This window comes from Oryx dammah, unplaced genomic scaffold (genome assembly GCF_014754425.2).
Source record: "Oryx dammah isolate SB20612 unplaced genomic scaffold, SCBI_Odam_1.1 HiC_scaffold_23, whole genome shotgun sequence".
In the NCBI taxonomy this organism is placed as follows: Eukaryota; Metazoa; Chordata; class Mammalia; order Artiodactyla; family Bovidae; genus Oryx; species Oryx dammah.
This window is the reverse complement of record NW_024070207.1, coordinates 40776882-40796212: the sequence shown is the minus strand read 5'-3', so window position 1 is coordinate 40796212 and position 19331 is coordinate 40776882. Positions and strand designations below refer to the sequence as shown.

Sequence of the window (19331 nt, the reverse complement as noted above, 5' to 3'; positions counted from 1 at the left end):
AGAAGCCATGGGATGTCACAAAAAGGCAGTGATTGATGACTTTGAGAGAGCGACACGGGTGCAGTTATGGAGGGATCAATGGGGAGAAAAAGAAAGCAGCCAGTAATTTGGCAATAAAACGTCAAGAAATAAAGCCACAGGGGGCAGATGAAAGCCTATGAAATGGACAGGAGATGTGCCTATGCTAAAGGCAGCAGAAAAAGTGAGTTAGACAAGAGAAGTGGCTGGAAGCAGGAGCAGGAGATAAGATGTCTGTAGAAGGAAGCCAACCAAGAGAAAGATGGGAGAGAACGCAGAACACTTGTTAGAAAAATTAGCCTTGAAAGGTTGCTCTTCTCAAGCAGGAGGAAGGAGATGGAACTGGGCTTGAGGATAATTGTAGGTAAAACGGGTGGACGTGCAAGCCCAGCAACATCTTTGGCATTTACTCACTGCATATCTGCTCAAGGAGTTCAGAGAAGCATTTGTGTCCAACATTTCCTTTCAGTTCAGTTGAGTCGCTCAGTCGTGTCTGACTCTTTGTGACCCCATGAATTGCAGCACGCCAGGCCTCCCTGTCTATCACCAACTCCCAGAGTTCACCCAAACTCATGTCCATCGAGTCGGTGATGCCATCCAGCCATCTCATCCTCGGTCGTCCCCTTCTCCTTCTGCCCCCAATCCCTCCCAGCATCAGAGTCTTCTTCAATGAGTCAACTCTTTGCATGAGGTGGCCAAAGTACTGGAGTTTCAGCTTTAGCATCATTCCTTCCAAAGAACACCCAGGACAGATCTCCTTTAGAATGGACTGGTTGGATCCCCTTGCAGTCCAAGGGACTCTCAAGAATCTTCTCCAACACCACAGTTCAAAAGCATCAGTTCTTCGGCACTCAGCTTTCTTCACAGTCCAACTCTCACATCCATACATGACCACTATTTCCTTCTTTGTTTTATGTGGGTATAATAATTATTGTTATGTGGGTATAATAATTATTGTGTAGTTACTGATTAACAGTAATTTTAGGAAGAGTTTAACACATGGGTTAAGAGCAGTGGTTCCCAACCTTTTAGGCACCAGACATGGGTTTTGGGGACAACAGTTTTTCTACAAATGGGAGAGGGGTGGCAGGATGGTCTGGGGATGATTCAAGCACATTACATGTATTGTGTACTTTATTTCTATTATTATTACATCAGCTCCACCTCAGATCATCAGGCATTAGATTGCAGAGGTTGGAGACCCTTGTGTTAGAGCATAATAAATTTCTTATCACTTGAACCCCTTTATTTGGCCACTTTTCAAAGTAAAATCATTTTCACTTTGAGAACCTCAAGACTTATATTGTGCTATATGGTTGCATCATGGGCAAGAAGGCATTAACAGTGTGACTTTTCAGCCTTCATGCTTGGGAAACAAGCATGGTCATTTGTATTTAACTGTTATGTATAGATGGACTTCCCAGGTGGTGCTAGTGGTAAAGAACCCGCCTGCCAATGCAGGAGATGGGGGTTCAATCCCTGGGTCAGAAAAGTCCCCTGGAAAAGGAAATGGCAACCCATTCTGGTATTCTTGTCTGGAAAATTCCATGGACAGAAGAGCCTGGTGGGCTACAGTCCACGGGGTCACAAAGAGTTGGGCACAACTGAACAACTGAGCACACACGTTGTGTGTAGGAAGGAGACAGATAAATTGGATTTATGTACATTTCAAAGTACAATTAAATGAGTTTTGTACTTTTAAGTTGGGTATTTTTTTTTAATCACTATTTGTGTTTCATTGCCTTATATAAGATCTATCTTACAAAAACAATTCCAGAAATTTTTAATAAACAAAATGTGCAATTTCTGTTTACATGTAATCTTTTCCCCTCCACTTCAGGAAAAAGAGGAGCGGTACCTCATGTTATTTTCAAGTGTTTTGATAATGTTGTCTGCAAGTCCTCGGATGAGTGGCTTTATCTATCAGGTTAGTAGATTTCATATAAAGCAACTCATCTAGATGCACTGTTTCCACTGAGCTCCAGCCAGAAAAGGCAGAATGTTCTGACCCTTTGTATAATTAAACAGTTTATGAGAGCAGATATTCCTTTGAACATAGACCTCTGTGTTAGTATAATGAGTTTATCCTGAACCTCCACTGCTCTGGTTATGAGATAGGTCATGAATGTGTAAACAGAAATCAAAGTCTGCAACTAAGTAAATTAATGGCAGCATTTTCCAGGCCTAGATCATATCATTATTGCTGAGAAGATATAAAGCTGACAGTTGCCTCTGTGATTGTCTTATTACAGTCACATTATATGACCCAAGTTTCTGAGATGGAAGTCATTCAACTCCTTAGGAAATTCAGCTTCTTTCAGTTGACTCCCAAGACACTGAGTATTATAAGTTATTGTTCCCTATCCTATCTTGGCCTAGCAATGACTAATTTTCATGAAATTTGAGTTTTTGCTTTGTTAACGGACTCTCCTGAAAATCTGTTAGGAGCGTAAACTGTGATTTAATCCTGACTTCATGATTTACGGTGTGTTAGCAAAACACAACCCACATTTTCCCATTGCTTTCTTGTCTGATTAAAATTTAAAGCAGAGAAGCACATTATCTATTGACACACTGGAGAAATATGTCTCACCATAATTCAGCAGTGGTTCCTAAGAGGGTCAGAAAATCTAACAAAAACAGAGACATATATAGCCACAGAATTAATGGGGATGTTCTTTTTCTGGTAGGGAAAAATACCAATAGCAGGAATGGCGGTGACTAGATTAGATGAAATTGAAGGGAATGACTCCACATTTGAAATCACAGGTAGGTAATTTTCTCTTCTTCAAATCCTTTTCGAAATGAAGTGGGGTTTAAATAAATAAACATTATTTAAATAAATAAACACTATTTTCTGTTACATAGTCCATGAGCAAGTTTTCCATGGACATGGTAAAGTATATTCCATTTCCTTGGATAATTAGGTTACAGCAGGAGGAGGGAAGACTCGTGGTCATTCATGAGCCTCAGCTTGGCCATTAGTTTCAATCTTCTCTTGCATAAGAGCTACAAAATAACAAGATGGACTGATGTAAATACAGTTTTCTCTCCCTTCTGTCATCTATTCCCTGGTGGCAGAGGAGCCAAAGATGTGAACTTTTATCAAAATTTTATCATCAGTCTATGAATTAGCAAGATTTGTGTTTCTAAAAAGTGCTGAAAAGCCATGAAACTTTGCTCACAGATTGAGCAATCTGCCACACCTTGATCACGTCCCCCAACTGGCCTGCTGTCCCTTTTGCCAAACCTGTTTGATGTAATGGTTGCACATTTTTCACTGATACAACTCAATGGCTAACACTAGGATGCTGGCCCCAGACCTTAACCCCTTCTTTCCCAATAGGGAGCTCGAGATTTGGTGTTGGCTTAAAGACCAGTCTTAGTTGGATCTGGCTTCATCTTTGATATTGGGTAAAGCAGTATGCTATTCTCCTTTTAGACTATGAACTAGATGGGCCCTGTGCTTAAATTTGGGGACTGTGAGTTTGTTTGGAGTGAAGTTTTATATTACTTCCAAGATTCTATAAGCAGTAGAAATCAAGGATGGTTTTTATAAATCAAATATGAGTATTTATATCTTTATTATCATGGCTTATCTGTTCCTGATAGAAGAGTTTCAACAGGGTTAACTCATAGGTATGAAAACTTCTCAAGATAGACACCCAAGTCCTAGCTGCACGAAGTGTGTTTATGAATGAGGCAAGCTCAAGGTCCTCCTTGTCTTTTGTTTCCAAATGCTCCTAATCGGGTGATCCAGGTAACATAGTAGAGAGAATTGTGGTCCACTGCGGCAACAACCAGGACTTCCAGGATTGGCTGGAGCATCTGTACAGGCTGATCAGAGGACCTGCCTCTTGCAGTTCATTATCCAAAACATCATCATCATCTTGTAGTGCTCACTCCGTAAGTAGTGTGTCTATCCTGTCCAGAGATTATTCAGTTTCTTGTCAAATCCTGCCTACTGAGGACTTACAAGAGTAGTGAGCATGCCCTTAGCCTTTGGATAGTTTGGATTTGTAGGATTAGAAGTACAGTCAAACCTCATTAATTCTGCTTTCTTGTTATGGGGGAGGCCCATCCCGATTAACACAGAGTTTGAGATATGCAGCTTTGTTTGACAGTTATTAAGGTACTCCAACTGAACTGCTAGCAAAGTTTTTCTAACCAGAAGTCCTGCTAAGATGTTTTAGTGATAAACAGGATTTATTTTACTTGGCAACCGTTATGCTCATCAATGGTTTGGCTCCAATCCTTTGGCCACCTGATGCGCTAAGCCGACTCATTGGGAAAGACCCTGATGGTGAGAAAGATTGAAGGCAAAAGGAGAAGGGGGTACCAGAAGATGAGACGGTTAGATAGCATCACTGACTCAATGGACATGAATCTGCACAAACTCCGGGAGATAGCAGAGGACAGAGAAGCCTGGGGTGCTTCAATCCATGGGGTCGCAAAGAGTCAGACACAACTTAGCAACTGAACAACAGCGTGCTTGTACTGATAATGTGCTAAGGCAAAAGAGATAGTTTACCTTCTTAAGTACTGAAACATCTCCATGTAATCCCATCTATGCTATCACATTTCTTCATTAACCTTTAAGGGTACACTTTGAGAGCTGCCTCCTTCTTTATCACAGAGTTCACAGAATTTGAATTGATGAGATTTTACTGTACTTGCTGAGTGAGACTGAAGATGTGCTGTGTTGTCTGTTAACATTCAAACCTGTGATGCCCAAATTCCAGTTTTGAGCATAGTGTGTTGTGAGAAGAAAAAGGGCTTTTGGCATCAGACCTGGGTTCAAATCTTGACTTTGCCGATTGCTGACTGGTTACTTCGCTTTGCTAAAGTTTGCCTTAAGCTTTTCTGAAAATAACCTATGTAAGCACCTAATTGAGTACCAAACACATGACTGAACTCATTAAATGTTGACTGTTATTCCACTTTCCTCCCTTTCAGGGGAAAAAGAAAACATCTGACTTGAATGAAATTGCAGGACAGAGGGAGGGCAGGCTCATGGGATGTGGAGTCATTGTTGTGCTGTTCCTTTGAGGCCCCAGGTCTTGACTGGAGAATGCCAGTTCGCCAACTGTAGACTTGTTTTCCCGTCTTTTCCTTTCTGGGCCTGGCTTTTCAGATCCAACCAAGCTATTGTTGTTCTTTCAGTGTGTGGCCCAGGGTTGGGTTCATATGGCCAATTGCTACCATCTCATCAGACATTTTCCCAGTCTTTTAGCTCTACTGGACAGCCCCGAGGACCCTTGGAGCCTCCTCAAATTATAAAACCGTGGAGCTTAAGTTGTCTACGACCTGCACCTCCACTTAGACCATCAGCAGCACTAGGTTATAAAGAGGTAATTTTGCTACATATGGTATAAAATGCTTCTGACAAGCTGATTTTGTAGCTTATTAAAAAGAGTTCTGTGGGGATGTGCTAGAATTGATGGTAGGTGGTACAGTCAGTAAGTCTTGAGTAGCCAGACTCAGTGATTTTTTTTCTTAATTTTTCGTTTCCCCATTGTCCATCTACACATATATCTTAAATACTCACAGGCTTTCTGTGCACTGCCTGAGTTTCTCCGGTCTTCTCCTGAAGGGCCCCTGGTTTGCCTTTATGATGATATGATAATTCTATAAATTGGTCATGATATACACACATCTCAAACAAAAGTCACTTCATTAGCGTGAAATTGCTAACTAAGCAGACCCAGTTCTGCATTTTTAACCATTTTGATCTATGAAACCAAATCAGTAAAAGTTTTATGGGACCAAACCCTGGGTCTGAACTATGAAAGTCTGAATTATTTGCTGCAGTTGGAAAGAAAGAATTTAATGAAAGGAGTGTCTTTAAAAAAAGAGGCTTCTAAGCAACAAGCCTAGAAGACATTTGATATTTGGGTAGAATGGGGATTTCAAGTTGTTGTTTTTTCTTGTCTCGAAGTTGCAGTCAGGAAATGCCAGTCACTATCTTCTGAAACTGTGTGGAGTGTTACCTTTTCCATCCAAACTTTTTTTTTTCCCTAGCATGGTTCTCATCATTTCAGCTTTCAGAAAAGATCCTCATTTATTAGCAACTGTTCTTTAAATAGGTCTTAACGCATGAAGATTTAAGTTTGTGACAGTTATGAGATGTGTCTTAGAATTACGGTGCCAAGGCAGCATATATTTTTGTACCAAATGTGTGTTTTTGACGCGTAACACAGACTTAGCTCAGTTTTGAGTTTGTTTTGATTTAAAACACCATGCCATTGTTTCACTTGTTGCCTCCAATCCTTAGTGCAGTAAAAGTAGAACAATGTTTGGATACAAGAGGATTTTTTGATCTTTTCAACCTGACATGATAGGAAAATAATCCTTGAGCTGAATCTTTATTATGTACCTCTATTCAGAATTTGGCCAGAAAACAGCCCCAGAGATTGGCTTTGGAAATTGATCGGTGATTCCTGCAATCATCCAATTTTCTCCTCTGATTACCTTAACCAGGAGTGCCACTTCATAGTTACCTAAGTCCCCTTTTTAATGATGGATATTTTGTAATTGTCAGTTACTAAATTCAAATTAAGGTGAGCTTTGAAGGGTAAAGTTGACTTAATCCTTCACAGAACTAATCCATTAAAACTAAGGCATGATCACTTTGTTTCTGCTGGGAGAAGTGAGTTATTAATATGTTCTTACTATATAGTGTGTATTTCAGTAATTTTCAGCATTTGTAATTCTTCACAGAACTGTATTCCTTGGGCTTTTGCATGACGATATTGCATCTGAAACTAATGTGGGAAACATGATGATATTCTCTCTGTGTAATTTATGATAACACTAACATTTCAAATGTTGTTTTAGAATTATTGATAAATGGATTTGGTCACTATAACCATCGACCTCTCACGCTCATCTTCTCTTTCTTTACATATTCACTTTAGAGGATGTCTTATATCTTAAAGGTAAGGGTAGAACAATATCTTTGGTGTACAGTGACATCATTTAATGCTGTGCTGTAATCTTTGATGAATGAAGCTTTCCTTTATGCTTGTTTTGTCCCTTTTTACAATTGGTAGCTAAAATATGAAGATACATTTCTGACATGTAAGTACTTTCTTCAAAAAAGTAGGCTCTTGGGAAATATGAACAAAAATGAAAAACTCACGTGTGACAAAAATAACAGGGAAAACAGAAATAGCATGTAAAATGTCTGTTTTCCATGGGCTTATTTTTTTTTTTTACTATTTCTATGTTTCCTGTTATTTTTGTCACATGTGAGTTTTTCATGTCTGTCTGCTTTCTAAGGAGATCACTGAGGCTAATAGGAAGAAATTAAATTCTTTGTCATATTTATTTTTAAGGTAGCAATTGTTATCCATTCATCCTGTATATACATTGCATGGAAGGTTGAAATAAGATGATCGCTGTTTACTCGGATACTTAATGAGCACCTTTTAGACTTTCTGGTTATTCGTATGGCAAATCCAACAATTCATATATCTTTTATCTGCTAATTAAAAATATGCCTTGCTTGGCTGTCAGTACATTACGTGTAACCCCACATTATTTATCAGGAAATCTTTCATTTGGCTATTCTCTCTGAATACAGGGAATGTACTTAGTCTCTCTGCCTTAATTTTCCTGTCTGGCAAGTGGAAGTTGATATTCTTCTTTGTGGGACTGCTGCTAAGGAGAATTTATTAGTTTTGAAGCTCTTTGAAAAGTGGTCTATACCCCACTAATAGTTAAAATTGATATTTCATTCCCTTAAAATGGTATCAGTGGGAAGTATAAACCCAGTTAGGAGTAGTGTTATTTCTCTAGTAGTGACATCCATTACCATCTCTCCAGATGGTACCCTAAAGGCACTTTGCCTCCTGCATCTGCAGTTGGCCCATGCCATTCTTGGAGCCATTTTTACTGTGTATAGTATTAAATTTTGATACCCTCCTGAGTGAAACTGTAAAAATCAGAGAGCCATTCTACTTAATTTCATTTGCTCTTTTTAATTTTTTTTTCGGGGGGTGGGAAGGGGGAGAACCTTAATTCATGAAGAAATCTCTACCCTTATAGGAGTCTAGTAAAAGCCCCAAAACGATGAAGAAGTTTCTTCATAAAAGAAAGACTGAAAGAAAACCATCAGAGGAGGAATATGTCATCCGGAAAAGTATGTATGTGTTTTTTATTTTTTGAAAGTTGATTATAGATGAGGAATTTTTTGAAAGCAGAAGATTTGAGCAGTATGTTCTCAGCATCATCTTTCCCATAGGGAAAAACGCATGTGAAGGCTTAACCTCCTCTAAGACTTTGGAATAAGCTGTCTCCTGCTGCTTTTCACCTGTATGGTTTTTGTGTTGACTATTTGGCCTTACCTGGTTTAGAAATACTAAAGGGACCTATTTGCAGAGGATACATTTTTCCGTTCTTAGTTTCTGAATGCCTGAGATATTTGCCTTTACTGAGACTGACTCAGTAGACCTGAAGGGAGTTTAATGTTCAGCGATGTTCTCAGTTAGTCAAGGAATCTGCCTGCTGTCGTATAGAAACAGGGCTGGATTTAGAGACAGACTGCAAAGTCGGTCAGCCAGTGGATACATACACATTTGCCTCTGCTGCTGGGAACAAGGCACTCTGGGACACATATGAAGGAGTAAGTGACGCTTCCTAAATGGGTACAGAGCTGTGTGTATCAGTCAGAAATAGTCTGGATAAACCTTTGCTAGACTTCAGCTTCTGTATCCCCTATCCCCCACCCCACTCCTAGGTCTGCACATGAGCGTGTTAATAGTCACTTCTGGGATGAGTTGGAGGGGCTTGGAGAGGAGAGGGAGAATCAATGACTAGCCTGGCTGGTTGGGGAAAAAATATGTTATGTTAGTGGTGGAAAGCTTCCTTAGAGAAGGTGAGCCTTGAAATTTGATGGAGAGGAAGGGTGTGGTGTGTCGGCTGAGAACTGAGGCCAGCGCCAAGCCCAGTGCTGGCCCTGAAGCCTCTGAGACACTTGGGAGGCCCTCTAATTTAGTGTTCTGAGTGGCTTCCAGGGCAGACCACTCTCGGTGCTGAACTCACTGGTGCTGACCGCAGAGCTCCTCGGGGCTACTGTCACTCTCGCTCCACCATGACAGCTGGTCAGCTTTTCTCTCCTGCCTTGCATGAACACCATTGGTCAGAGAAGCCAGTACCCAGCACCCACGTGCATCATTTCAAGGGTCCAGAGGTGTGTATCTCTGTGAAAAGTCACAATTCTTTACATTTGACAGGTACGGCTGCTCTGGAAGAAGATGCTCAGATTCTGAAGGTGATTGAAGCCTACTGTACCAGCGCAAGCTTTCCACAAGGCCATGGCTCAAGTAGGTCCCCCCAGCCACTTTCTCTAATGAGTGATGTTTCTTCACTACTGCTCACTGCCTCTTGGAAAAAGAGCAAAGCAACCCAGATGGGCTGCAGGGTGTGTAAAGCAGGTGACTTGAAGCAGAGGAGTGGGTACAAGGCTGCATCTTTCAGATAAGCTGGTTTTAGCTACCAAGCGGTTTGTTTACCCACTGTTTCTTTTCACCCAGAGAGAAAGAGAGATGCAAGAATAAAAAAAAGTTGGAGGTGATAGAAATGAAAAAAAAAATTTTTTTTAAAGTCAATTTCCTTTGAAGTACACAAATACCTTCACCAACACTAGTTAGGAATTAAAGAGCCCAAAGGGTTCCTGTGTCTGTGAACTGATGCTAATCTCTTCTTATAGGCAGATTTGGAAAGGAAGTCAAAATATTATCTTTGATCAGCTGCATATTTAAGCAAACAGAGCTTCACCAAGCTCAAGTTTCAGAGTTGCTCTGAAAATCTGGAAATGTAGCTGCTTAGCAGGGCCTGTTGAGAGTGTCTACAATTTATCAGGGACCTATTAGGTGAGGGTATTTCTCCCAGCCTGAAAGTGAGATGATGTTTTCTGATTCTTCCTTATGCTTTTATAAAAGACATGTCACATGGCTTATGTCCTTGGCCTTTCATTATTACAGACATTAAGGATACCTGGTGTCAGGGTCTTGCCTCTGCAGAAGCCATGAGGTCTCCCTAAGGCTCCCCTGGGACAGCCACTGAGCCCATGCTTGAGCGTGGGCAGGGATTCCTCAGTGAACCACCCTGAGGGGTGCTGTCAAAGTGACATGTCTCTAAGGGCATCATGGGAAAAGCATTCTATGTGGACTTTGATACATTTGACTTTGAAGGGGAGAGTGTCACACATTGTGCTTCTCAGACCCAACCTGGCTGCAGCTTTGGGCATGCCTAGCCCTAATAACAAGATTCCAGGAGCCAGGAAAGGCAAGTGAGAGCAGTTTTTATCATAGAAACCAGGAAAGAGAGGGACACAAGGAGACACTAGAAGCAGCAGCCCTCCTATGATATCTGACCTCACCTCCTGCCTCCTCCTATCTTCACTCTGATAGACACAGGAAATTTGCTCAGAGGTGCAGGCAGGCATTCTGGCCTCAAGAGTCACATTGTCTCCCCTCCTCCCTGGCCTCCCTTTTATGTGTGGAAAGTGTCTAGCACAGTGCTTGGCACGCAGTAAGCCATTTAGCATCATGGTGTCATGGTGACTGACACCATACATCCCTCTCCAGCCAAAAGTCCTGCTCCCCTAAAACTGATCCCTACTGTTTCTCGCTGCATCCAGTTGGTTGGTCAGTCAGCCAGTCTGCTACCCACTTATTAAGCACCTACGAAGTTCTGGGCCCTGCAGAAGACAGAGACAGATCCCTTTCGAGGAAAGCATGGAGATTGAGTGAAGGCAGTGAGTGTTCAGAAGTTGAAGGGAATTAGCTCAGAAGAGAGGAAGCCAGTGGCTCAAGGAGACAGATTAAGGGATCTAGCTCTCAGAGGAAGGATCCAGAAGGGAGGCAGAGGTTGGAGGTGCAGGAGAGCTGTCTGGTCAGGTCCCATGGCTGCTCTGTCACCTTCTCCATCCCAGAGCAGGGAGATGATGAGCAGACAGTGGTCAGGATGCCTGCATCTTTGCAGCTGTTTTGGTCATCTCCCCACCCGCACTCTACCCTTGATCAAAATAGTCTCCACTGACTCTGTGTCACCCTGTAAGGTGGAGAACAAATGGGGTGAATGATGCTTCTGAAGACTTTTTAAGCATGTTGCATCCCCATGTAGGGCTATGTTCTGCATGATTAACCCTAAAATACAAAACACAGAGTGTGGTGTGCCATTCCACAGAGATGGGCAGGGAGGAATGGTTGCTGGCCAGCTCTTTGCTTTGGAGGAGGCAGAACAGGAAAGGAGGGGAGCCTTGGTTGAGGATAATCTCACAGCAGCCTTTTCACATTGTTTCTGGATACAAAATGTGCCCCGCCCCCAGGGTTGGAACAATGTATTCGGCCATTTCATTTCTCATGTTAGAAAGATTTCGTCAGAAAATGTGACTGCTCTTGGGGTGCCAGTCAGCCAGATGCCGTCAACAAAGACCCCTCAAAAACAATCGTAGAAAGGAACAAACCCCCAATAAATAGTCTCCTCTAGTAATCCCCCTCCTCTGCCTCTGGCTACCCTTGTCTGTAGGTGCTCGCAAAGATTCCGTTCCCCAAGTCTTACTCCCTGAGGAGGAGAAACTCATCGTTGAAGAAACCAGAAGCAACGGCCAGACCATCATTGAAGAAAAGTGAGTAGAGCTGGCTAAACCTTTTCTGGTATTTCCAGGGGCTGGAAAGAAGGTTCCGGCAGACCAAGCCAGCACTGAAGGGCAGACCCTCCTCATCAGAGCATGAGGCCCTCTTGGTTGATAGTACAGTTGGGAGCCCAGGGAGGGCTGCTCCCACAACAAAGGGAAGGAGAAAGGAGAGGCAGAGGCGGCAGCCAGCTCCTCGGACAGGAAGGGACTTCAGGGTACAAAGGAATACTGCTCCACATGGGTTGGGGAGGCATTGGGAAGGCCACAGCACCAATTCCCCTGCTCCTAGAGCAATCCAATGAGATACACCACCATTGAGATTCACCACCATTACAGATGAGGAAATTGTGATTCAAGAAAGTTATGTCCTTGACCTACCTTTGCACAGTAATGAGGGTGACCTACCAGGGGAAAATCAGGTTAAATACTTGTTTAAACTTGAGTCATTTCTGAAGTCAGGCCTAAATTTGCATAGGACAGCTTTTTTCATAGTACTTGGCACCGTCAATATATTTTTCCATCTGGTGTATGAAGTGATACGGCCAAATGGTAAAGCACTTGGGCTCAAGAGAAGAACAGCCCTGGTTCAAATCCAGATTCTGGTACTTGTTAGCTGTGTGACCTGGGACAAGTTCCTTCCCTTCTCTCTGCCTCAGTTTCCTCATCTATAAACTGGATGTGATAATAATACTTTCAGGGTTGTTGTGAGGTGAAATGGAATAAGAAGTACAAAGGCTCAGCACATGATAATCACTCAATAAGTGATGGTCATATAGTAATAGTTATTAACTCAATAGTAGTAATACTTTAATTACTATCATTATGGCTACATTCACCCGCCCAACAACCTTATGAGGCTTTCAGGGAATGGGTTACTATCCCCATTTTGTATGTGAAGAAAATGAGACCAAGAGAGGGTGAGAAGAAAACTGGTTACCCAAGGTTAGAGGACTGGTAAGATGTAGAATAAGTGGAACTCTGATCTCCAAAGTCCTCATCCAGGGAGAGAGAGTGCGAGAGGAAATGACTCTTCTACAACTCAGCCAAGGTGCTTTATCCCTTTTGGAATATGTGGAATCTTCCAGAAATAATGCCCTGACTTTGTGTCACGTATGATGGTGAAAAGGGCAGTGTGCTCGTGCAGATACTGTAGGCTAGGCAGGGCCTGGTGCCACCTCTCATTACAGAATGTCAGGTGATGCACCTTCCTTTCCCCAAGAGAGAAATCAAAACCTTACGAGCAGCCCTAGTCCCTTTTTTTTTCTTTTTACTTTTTTCTTTTTAAAAATTGAAGTAGAATTGATATACAATAATATATAAGTGGACTTCCCTGGTAGCTCAGATGGTAAAGTGTCTGCCTACAATGTGGGAGACCCAGGTTCGATCCCTGAGTCGGGAAGATCCCTTGGAGGAGGAAATGGCAACCCGCTCCAGTACTCTTGCCTGGAAAATCCCATGGACGGAGGATCCTGGTGGGCTACAGTCCATGGGGTCACAAAGAGTCGGACATGACTGAGCGAATATATAAGTTACAGGTGTACAATATACTAGTCGCTTTTTCCGTACTCACCTGAGCTGGGGAGTGAGCAGTGGAGGAGAGAGGTAATAGAAAAAGTGTGGTGACTCGGCATTGGAATGAGCTGGTGTGATGGTGGTTGTTAGCCCATAAAAATGAGGGACACGGGCCATTCATAGTAGCATGTCTCCCCAGAAAGGTCCGCCAGAAAGGTCACTGGTTTTCAGAAACTGTATTTCTATAAAGCTGCTTTTCTTCTTAAGTATCACTTAATACTTCGATGCCAACTATTAATCTCTAAACTTTATGTTCTAGGAGCCTTGTTGATACTGTTTATGCCTTGAAGGATGAGGTCAAAGAGCTGAAACAGGTAATGAAATTTCTCAGATCCTAACAAGCCTGCTCCCTCTTCCCTGCCACGCATGGGTAAACACCCTCAGGAGAAAGCCAGGAACAAGGTGGTGAGGTGGGGATTTCCCTTGTGTCATCCAGGTGAGTTTTGTCAATTTTACCATGTGACCTTGGATTTCAATTTCTGAGGCTTGCTTATATACCTATTTAGCATTTAAAATAGGGTTCCAAACTTAGTTACAATTTTCATGTTCCCTGACATTTGCAAATAGAATTTAAGAAAAGATAAGTCATTCATGGGACTTCCCTGGTGGCTCAGACGTTAAAACGTCTGTCTACAATGTGAGAGACCTGGGTTCAATCCCTGGGTAGGGAAGATTCCCTGGAGAAGGAAATGGCAACCCACTCCAGTACTTTTGCCTGGAAAATCCCATGGACGGAGGAGCTTGGTGCAGACTACTGTCCATGGGGTCGCAAAGAGTCGGGCACAACTGAGCGACTTCATGTAAATAGAACCAATAAGTCATGAATTGTGGGCTCCTCTGGCACTCTTCTTTGAGTTTGAGGACTGCCTGTACTTGGTGATGAGGTAAAGGCTAGATTGTAAGGACAGAGACCAGAAGCTGGAAGATCACTTAGGAGGCTATTACAGAACTCAAGGTGAGACATGATGAAGTCCTGAGCTGAGGAGAGAGAGCCACTGAGGCTGCAGAGGAGGGACATGGAAGTAAAGGAGGTATATAACGGAGTTAGAGCCTGTGGAAAATGGTGCTGTGATGTGGGAATTAAGAAAGACTCAGAGGGCTTCCCTGGTGGCTCAGTGGTAAAGAGTTCACCTGCCATTGCAGCAGACATGGGTTTGATCCCTGACCCGGGAAGATCCCACGTGCCCCAGTGTAGCGAGGCCTGTGCACCATGGCTATTGAGCCTGTGCTGTAGAGCCCATGTGCCACAGCTACTGAAGCCCGCATGCCTAGAGCCCATGCTCTGCAACAAAAGAAGCCACTGCAATGAGAAACCTGTGCACCACCACTGGAGAGCGGCCCCCCCTCCAAAACTAGAGTAAAGCCTGTGCAGCAACGAAGACTCAGCACAGCCAAAAATAAAGTAAATAAATAAAATTATTTTAAAAAAGAGAAAGAGACAGAGATGGAAGATGAAACTTTTTCATCTGGGTATATACTTTGATATGGTGGTGTCCTTCATGAAAATCAGAAACTACAGGAGGAAGAGATGTTTGGGTGATGGGGGAGATACTGGGTTCACTTTAGAACATAATGAACTTGAGGGCCTTATAACAAGTGTAGGTGGAAATATCAAGTTGGCCCTGGGGACTGTGGACCTGATGCTCCTTAGCTGAGATGAGGTCAGTGCCAGAGAGAATTGGGGTGGCCTCTTCATAGATACTTGAGTTGAAAGAAAAGAAACAGTAAGTGAAAAGAGTGAGTCAGAAGAGGGCCCAGGCCAGAGCCCTAGAGAATACTTGTCTTGATATTCCAGGGGTTGGTCAGTGAGAAGTAGAATAATCCAGAAGCTGCTGAGGGAGAGGAGTTTGAGGAGGGAGAGTGTCCTCAGTGGTGAAGGCTGCTAGGAGGTTGAGCATGAGGAGCCCTGTGGCAGGGACTGTTTGTTTGGTAACCAATCAGCCTTTTCCCATCGTAGGAGAATAAAAGAATGAAGCAATGCCTGGAGGAAGAGTTGAAATCAAGAAGGGACCTAGAGAAGCTGGTCCGGAGGCTGTTGAAGCAAACTGATGAGTGTATTCGGGCCGAGTCCAGTAGCAAGACCTCCATTCTCCCATAACCATCACTGTGCGGCTGGCAGAGGGTGCCTGTAGGGTGTCAGGAAATGTCCAGCTGAGTGATCTGACTCAGTTTGCTCACTTCTCTGGTTTTTATTTCATATCTTAGTCTCTCTCTCTCTCCCTCTGTGTGTGTGTGTGTGTGTGTGTGTGTGTGTGTTTGGATGAGTGTTTGTGGTTGTTTGGTTATTGATTGGTTGTTTATTTTTTTGACAGGAGTAAAAAAGCAAGAAGGGGTGGGAGAAGTCTCCCCAGAGTCTTTTCCATCAGTAAGCAAAGGGAAGCTATTGTAGGCAGATGACTCACAGGGTCTTCAGATGGCCTTCAACTCATAGTGCCTCTTTACCAGTCATTATCCTTGGGTCACTCTTGTTGGGCTGGCTGCTCTCCCCAAGTGGCTGGCCACGGCTTATTGAAATGTGAACTTGACTTTCCCCTTAACGCTTCCCTCTACCTGGCAGCCCCTCAGTACCTAATTTACTGAAGGCAACATTTCTGGAACTCTGACTGGGGAAGGTGAAAGGCAAATATGTTTGCCCAGTGATCCAGCTGCCCTTCCCTGACACAGCCTGTGCCACCCTCAATACCCGCTTTTTAAAATGACTACCCTGTGTTGTCTATAAGACCAAGAAAACTGTAGTACCCTTTCTCCTTTCGTGTTGGTTTATGTTTCCATTCTGTGGGGCAGAAGCTCTGGTCACCCACGCCAACACCAAATCCATCAGCAACCTGCACTGGAGCATCTTCCCCTCAGTAGCCGACTTGCCCATCTCTTGCCAGTGCATGCTAGGTTTTGTCCCTGGCCTTCTGCCTTGTGTAGAAGTTTTCTATTTCCCCAATGCTTTAAGCCAACCATCCCAATCAGTGTGTAAACTGGTTTGTGTGTGCTTTTGCTTTTTAAAAATATAGACTGTGAGCAGTTCCTTTTATCTACATCACATACTCAAGTTGCAACTTCTCATCCCTCAGTCTACACTGAGGTGATGTGGCGCCCTAGCAGACAGCTTTAATTCCCTTGATTGTCCTCCCATATATGCTGTGAGATGCTGTAATAGTCATCAGCCTCTTTGAGTAGGACTCTAAGCATGATTTGCAGATATGTGCTGTTGGGCCAGTTTGTACAGCTGGAAGGAAAGGGCCCCTCTAGTAGCTGTGTGCTGGTTCCTAGCAAAACTGATTATTTGGAACTGGTTTACTCAAGTTGTTCATTGAATCAAACCCTTGCTGAGGGTTTCCAATATCTGAGAAATTAGAACTGTGATAAACCAGGTATAGAAGGCAGTCATGGCAGAGCAGCATACATCCAAATCCAGCACAGTTGAAAGTTGCAACCTGCCCCTGTCTCTCCCAAAGAGAGGCAATTTGACCAGATGGGGGAGATCACTGGAAAGAGAGGTCAAGGACCAATGGACAGATCAAAGTTGTCTCCCAGATACATTCAGTAGGTACCTATAAATGTGGGTTTTGCAAATGTTGTTTAGAAACCAAACTTGAACTCCCCAGCTTGCTAAGCCCTTTTCCTTTTTAGTACAGGGTGGGGAGGGGTCTCAACTCCCATAGCTACTTGTTATGGGGCTGTTGACTGCTTGCCACATGGCAGAAATTACATCATCCACAGGAAATGGACTTTTCCTGCAGACCAATCTCAGCCAACCACACACAGCCGTCTTTGGAAGCTGAAGACCGAAGAAGACTTCTTGGAATGGCTGTGTTCTATTTTTAGCCCAATGATTTAGAGATGCCATCCTTCACTTCCAGAAGAAAAACAGCAATGACAACAACACAGATCGTAGCATCTGCCCTGTCTGTGGTTAGTCAATGGCTTGCAATAAATGTGCAAACGATATCTGTAGGAAACATTTTTTGTGATTACAAATACTTTAGTTGATAAGGTATATAGGATTGCTTAAAATATTGACAGGTCTTTATTTTAAAGTGACGTGTCCATATGCATGTTTTGGGGGTGTGGCCCTTCTTTTGAGAGGCCCTGGGTACTCTGGGTAATGTAGTTTTTGCAGAGTGGTGTCCACGCTCACACTCAACAATCCTATACAGGAAATGAAGCCATGTTAGCCTGACAGCAGTGTCTCCATAGTTGTGTTGTTTACAATACTCTATAAATGGGTCCCTGTAACCCTGTAGTTAAACTGCTACCCTTCGAGGCGTTTCAGTTCCTCTTCTGTCGTGTCCCTTCTTACACAAGCTCAAATTTTCTAACTTGTTTTTATTTTGAAGACTTTTAAAATGGACATTTTCAATAAATAAGAATAACAATGCTTTATAAAATAAGTCCTGTGTTTCTTCTTTTTCTTTTCTTTCTTTCTTTCTTTTTTTTTTTTTTTGCTAGCTGGTGTTTGGAAAGATTTCTCATGCTGTGTCAGCTTCCTTTCCTGTTTCCCTTATTAGTTATCCATGCTCATCAGGCCCCTGAACTAGCTTCTGTCTTTTTCACTCAGGGCAGATGATGTTTGTTCCCCACTTTGCAGAGATAATATGTCTCTTGAGGGAGAACCTCCCTTAACTTCACCACCCCTTTCCTCCTGGCCCCAAACTATAAACTGTCTATTCCTCTTCTTGCCGTTTTTCTTCAATATTAGAGATAGAGATATTCAGTTTCCTCTTCAAACTTATCCCTTGATCTTCAGTCTTGTTTCCATCTCTTTGTATATTTAGCAGGATTTTGCCAATTTTGCTCTATTTTGACCACAGTTGGAATGCCAGTTTCAGCAGTCAGGGTGAAAATATTTACTCCCAAACAAGATAGCTGCACTGGGTATTATTGGTTGCTACTCAGCATCCATTCCTCCCCTTACCTTACCCCAAGGCTAAAAAATAACTATCTCAGACTCCCTTGCAGCTAGGATTCTGGATATAGTGTGGGTTCTGATACATTCTCAGTTCTGCCAATGAGATGCCTCTGCACAAGGTTGAAAGGCTTCAGTTAGGCAGAGCCTCTCTTCCCCAGGGCTTGGTGGCTGGCAGGGAGTCCAAGGACACGTTTGTGGCTTCTGTACTACATTCTGTACTCACAGCTTTGTGGGTGACAGACTCTAGCAGCAGCCATATCCCCTGAAACTAGATTTGGATCACGACCACTGTGCTATGACCTTGACAGCCATTAGTCTAATGGAAGCCCCCTGACTTCCACTTCTGTAGTCATCAATTTTGTAGGCACCTGATACTACTTTTCTGCTTGAGATCACTTCAGTGGTTTATGTTTCCTACACTGAAGCAATAGCTATAACACTGTACCTCCTGTGTGCTACACAACCCTATTGGGTATTCACTATTAATATCCCCATCTTACAAGTAAAGAAAGGTACAGTGATTGAACAATATGCTAGTGTGTGTGGAGCAGGGATTTGAAACCCTGGTCTGTCTGCCTCTTGGATCCATGTTCTTTCTACCGCATTGCCTCTTCTACACATGACACTTGCCAGATTGGCTTCTACCTTGGCCATCTACTCTCCTGAAGTCACTGATGAGCTCTTATTGACAAATGCAAGGAGCACTTTTCAATATCCATCCTGACTTTTCTTCAGTATCTGACCCTTTGTTATTCAGTTGCTAAATCATCTCAACTCTTTGTGACCCTGTGAACTGCAGCATGCCAGGCTTCCCTATCCTTCATTATCTCCTGGAGTGTGCTCACACTCATGTCCATTGATTCAGTGATGCTGTCTAACCATCTCATCCTCTGTCATCCCCTTCTCCTCCTGCCTTCAACTTTTCCCAGCATCAGAGTCTTTTCCAGTGAGTCAACCCTTCACATCAGGTGGCAAAGTATTGGAGCTTCAGCTTCAGCATCAGTCCTTCCAATGAATATGCAGGGTTGATTTCCTTTAGGATTGACTGGTTGGATCTCCTTGCAGTCCAAGGAACTTTCAAGAGTCTTCTCCAGCACCACAATTCAAAAGCATCAATTCTTTGGCATCAGCCTTCTTTATGGTCCAACTCTCACATCCATACATGAGGACTGGAAAAACCATAGCTTTCACTAT

At 43.0% G+C, this 19331-nt stretch overlaps 1 protein-coding gene across 7 annotated transcripts in view; it reads left to right on the top strand.

Moving 5' to 3' along the window:
• The window catches only part of ARHGEF6 (Rac/Cdc42 guanine nucleotide exchange factor 6), a 117313-nt gene extending 99694 nt beyond the window's left edge, over window positions 1–17619 (top strand). For 4 of the 7 annotated variants that reach the window (XM_040266252.1, XM_040266256.1, XM_040266259.1 and 1 more), the window contains 10 exons: window positions 1859–1945; window positions 2709–2787; window positions 3779–3924; window positions 5244–5369; window positions 6936–6956; window positions 8068–8161; window positions 9255–9344; window positions 11554–11653; window positions 13494–13548; window positions 15192–17619. In XM_040266252.1, the coding sequence (XP_040122186.1) occupies window positions 1859–1945; window positions 2709–2787; window positions 3779–3924; window positions 5244–5369; window positions 6936–6956; window positions 8068–8161; window positions 9255–9344; window positions 11554–11653; window positions 13494–13548; window positions 15192–15332 (939 nt within the window). In that variant the 3' untranslated portion in view covers window positions 15333–17619. The remainder of the gene's footprint in view (window positions 1–1858; window positions 1946–2708; window positions 2788–3778; window positions 3925–5243; window positions 5370–6935; window positions 6957–8067; window positions 8162–9254; window positions 9345–11553; window positions 11654–13493; window positions 13549–15191) is intronic. The other 3 variants (XM_040266254.1, XM_040266253.1, XM_040266255.1) reach the window with 3 other exon arrangements.
• Window positions 17620–19331: the final 1712 nt, after the last annotated feature.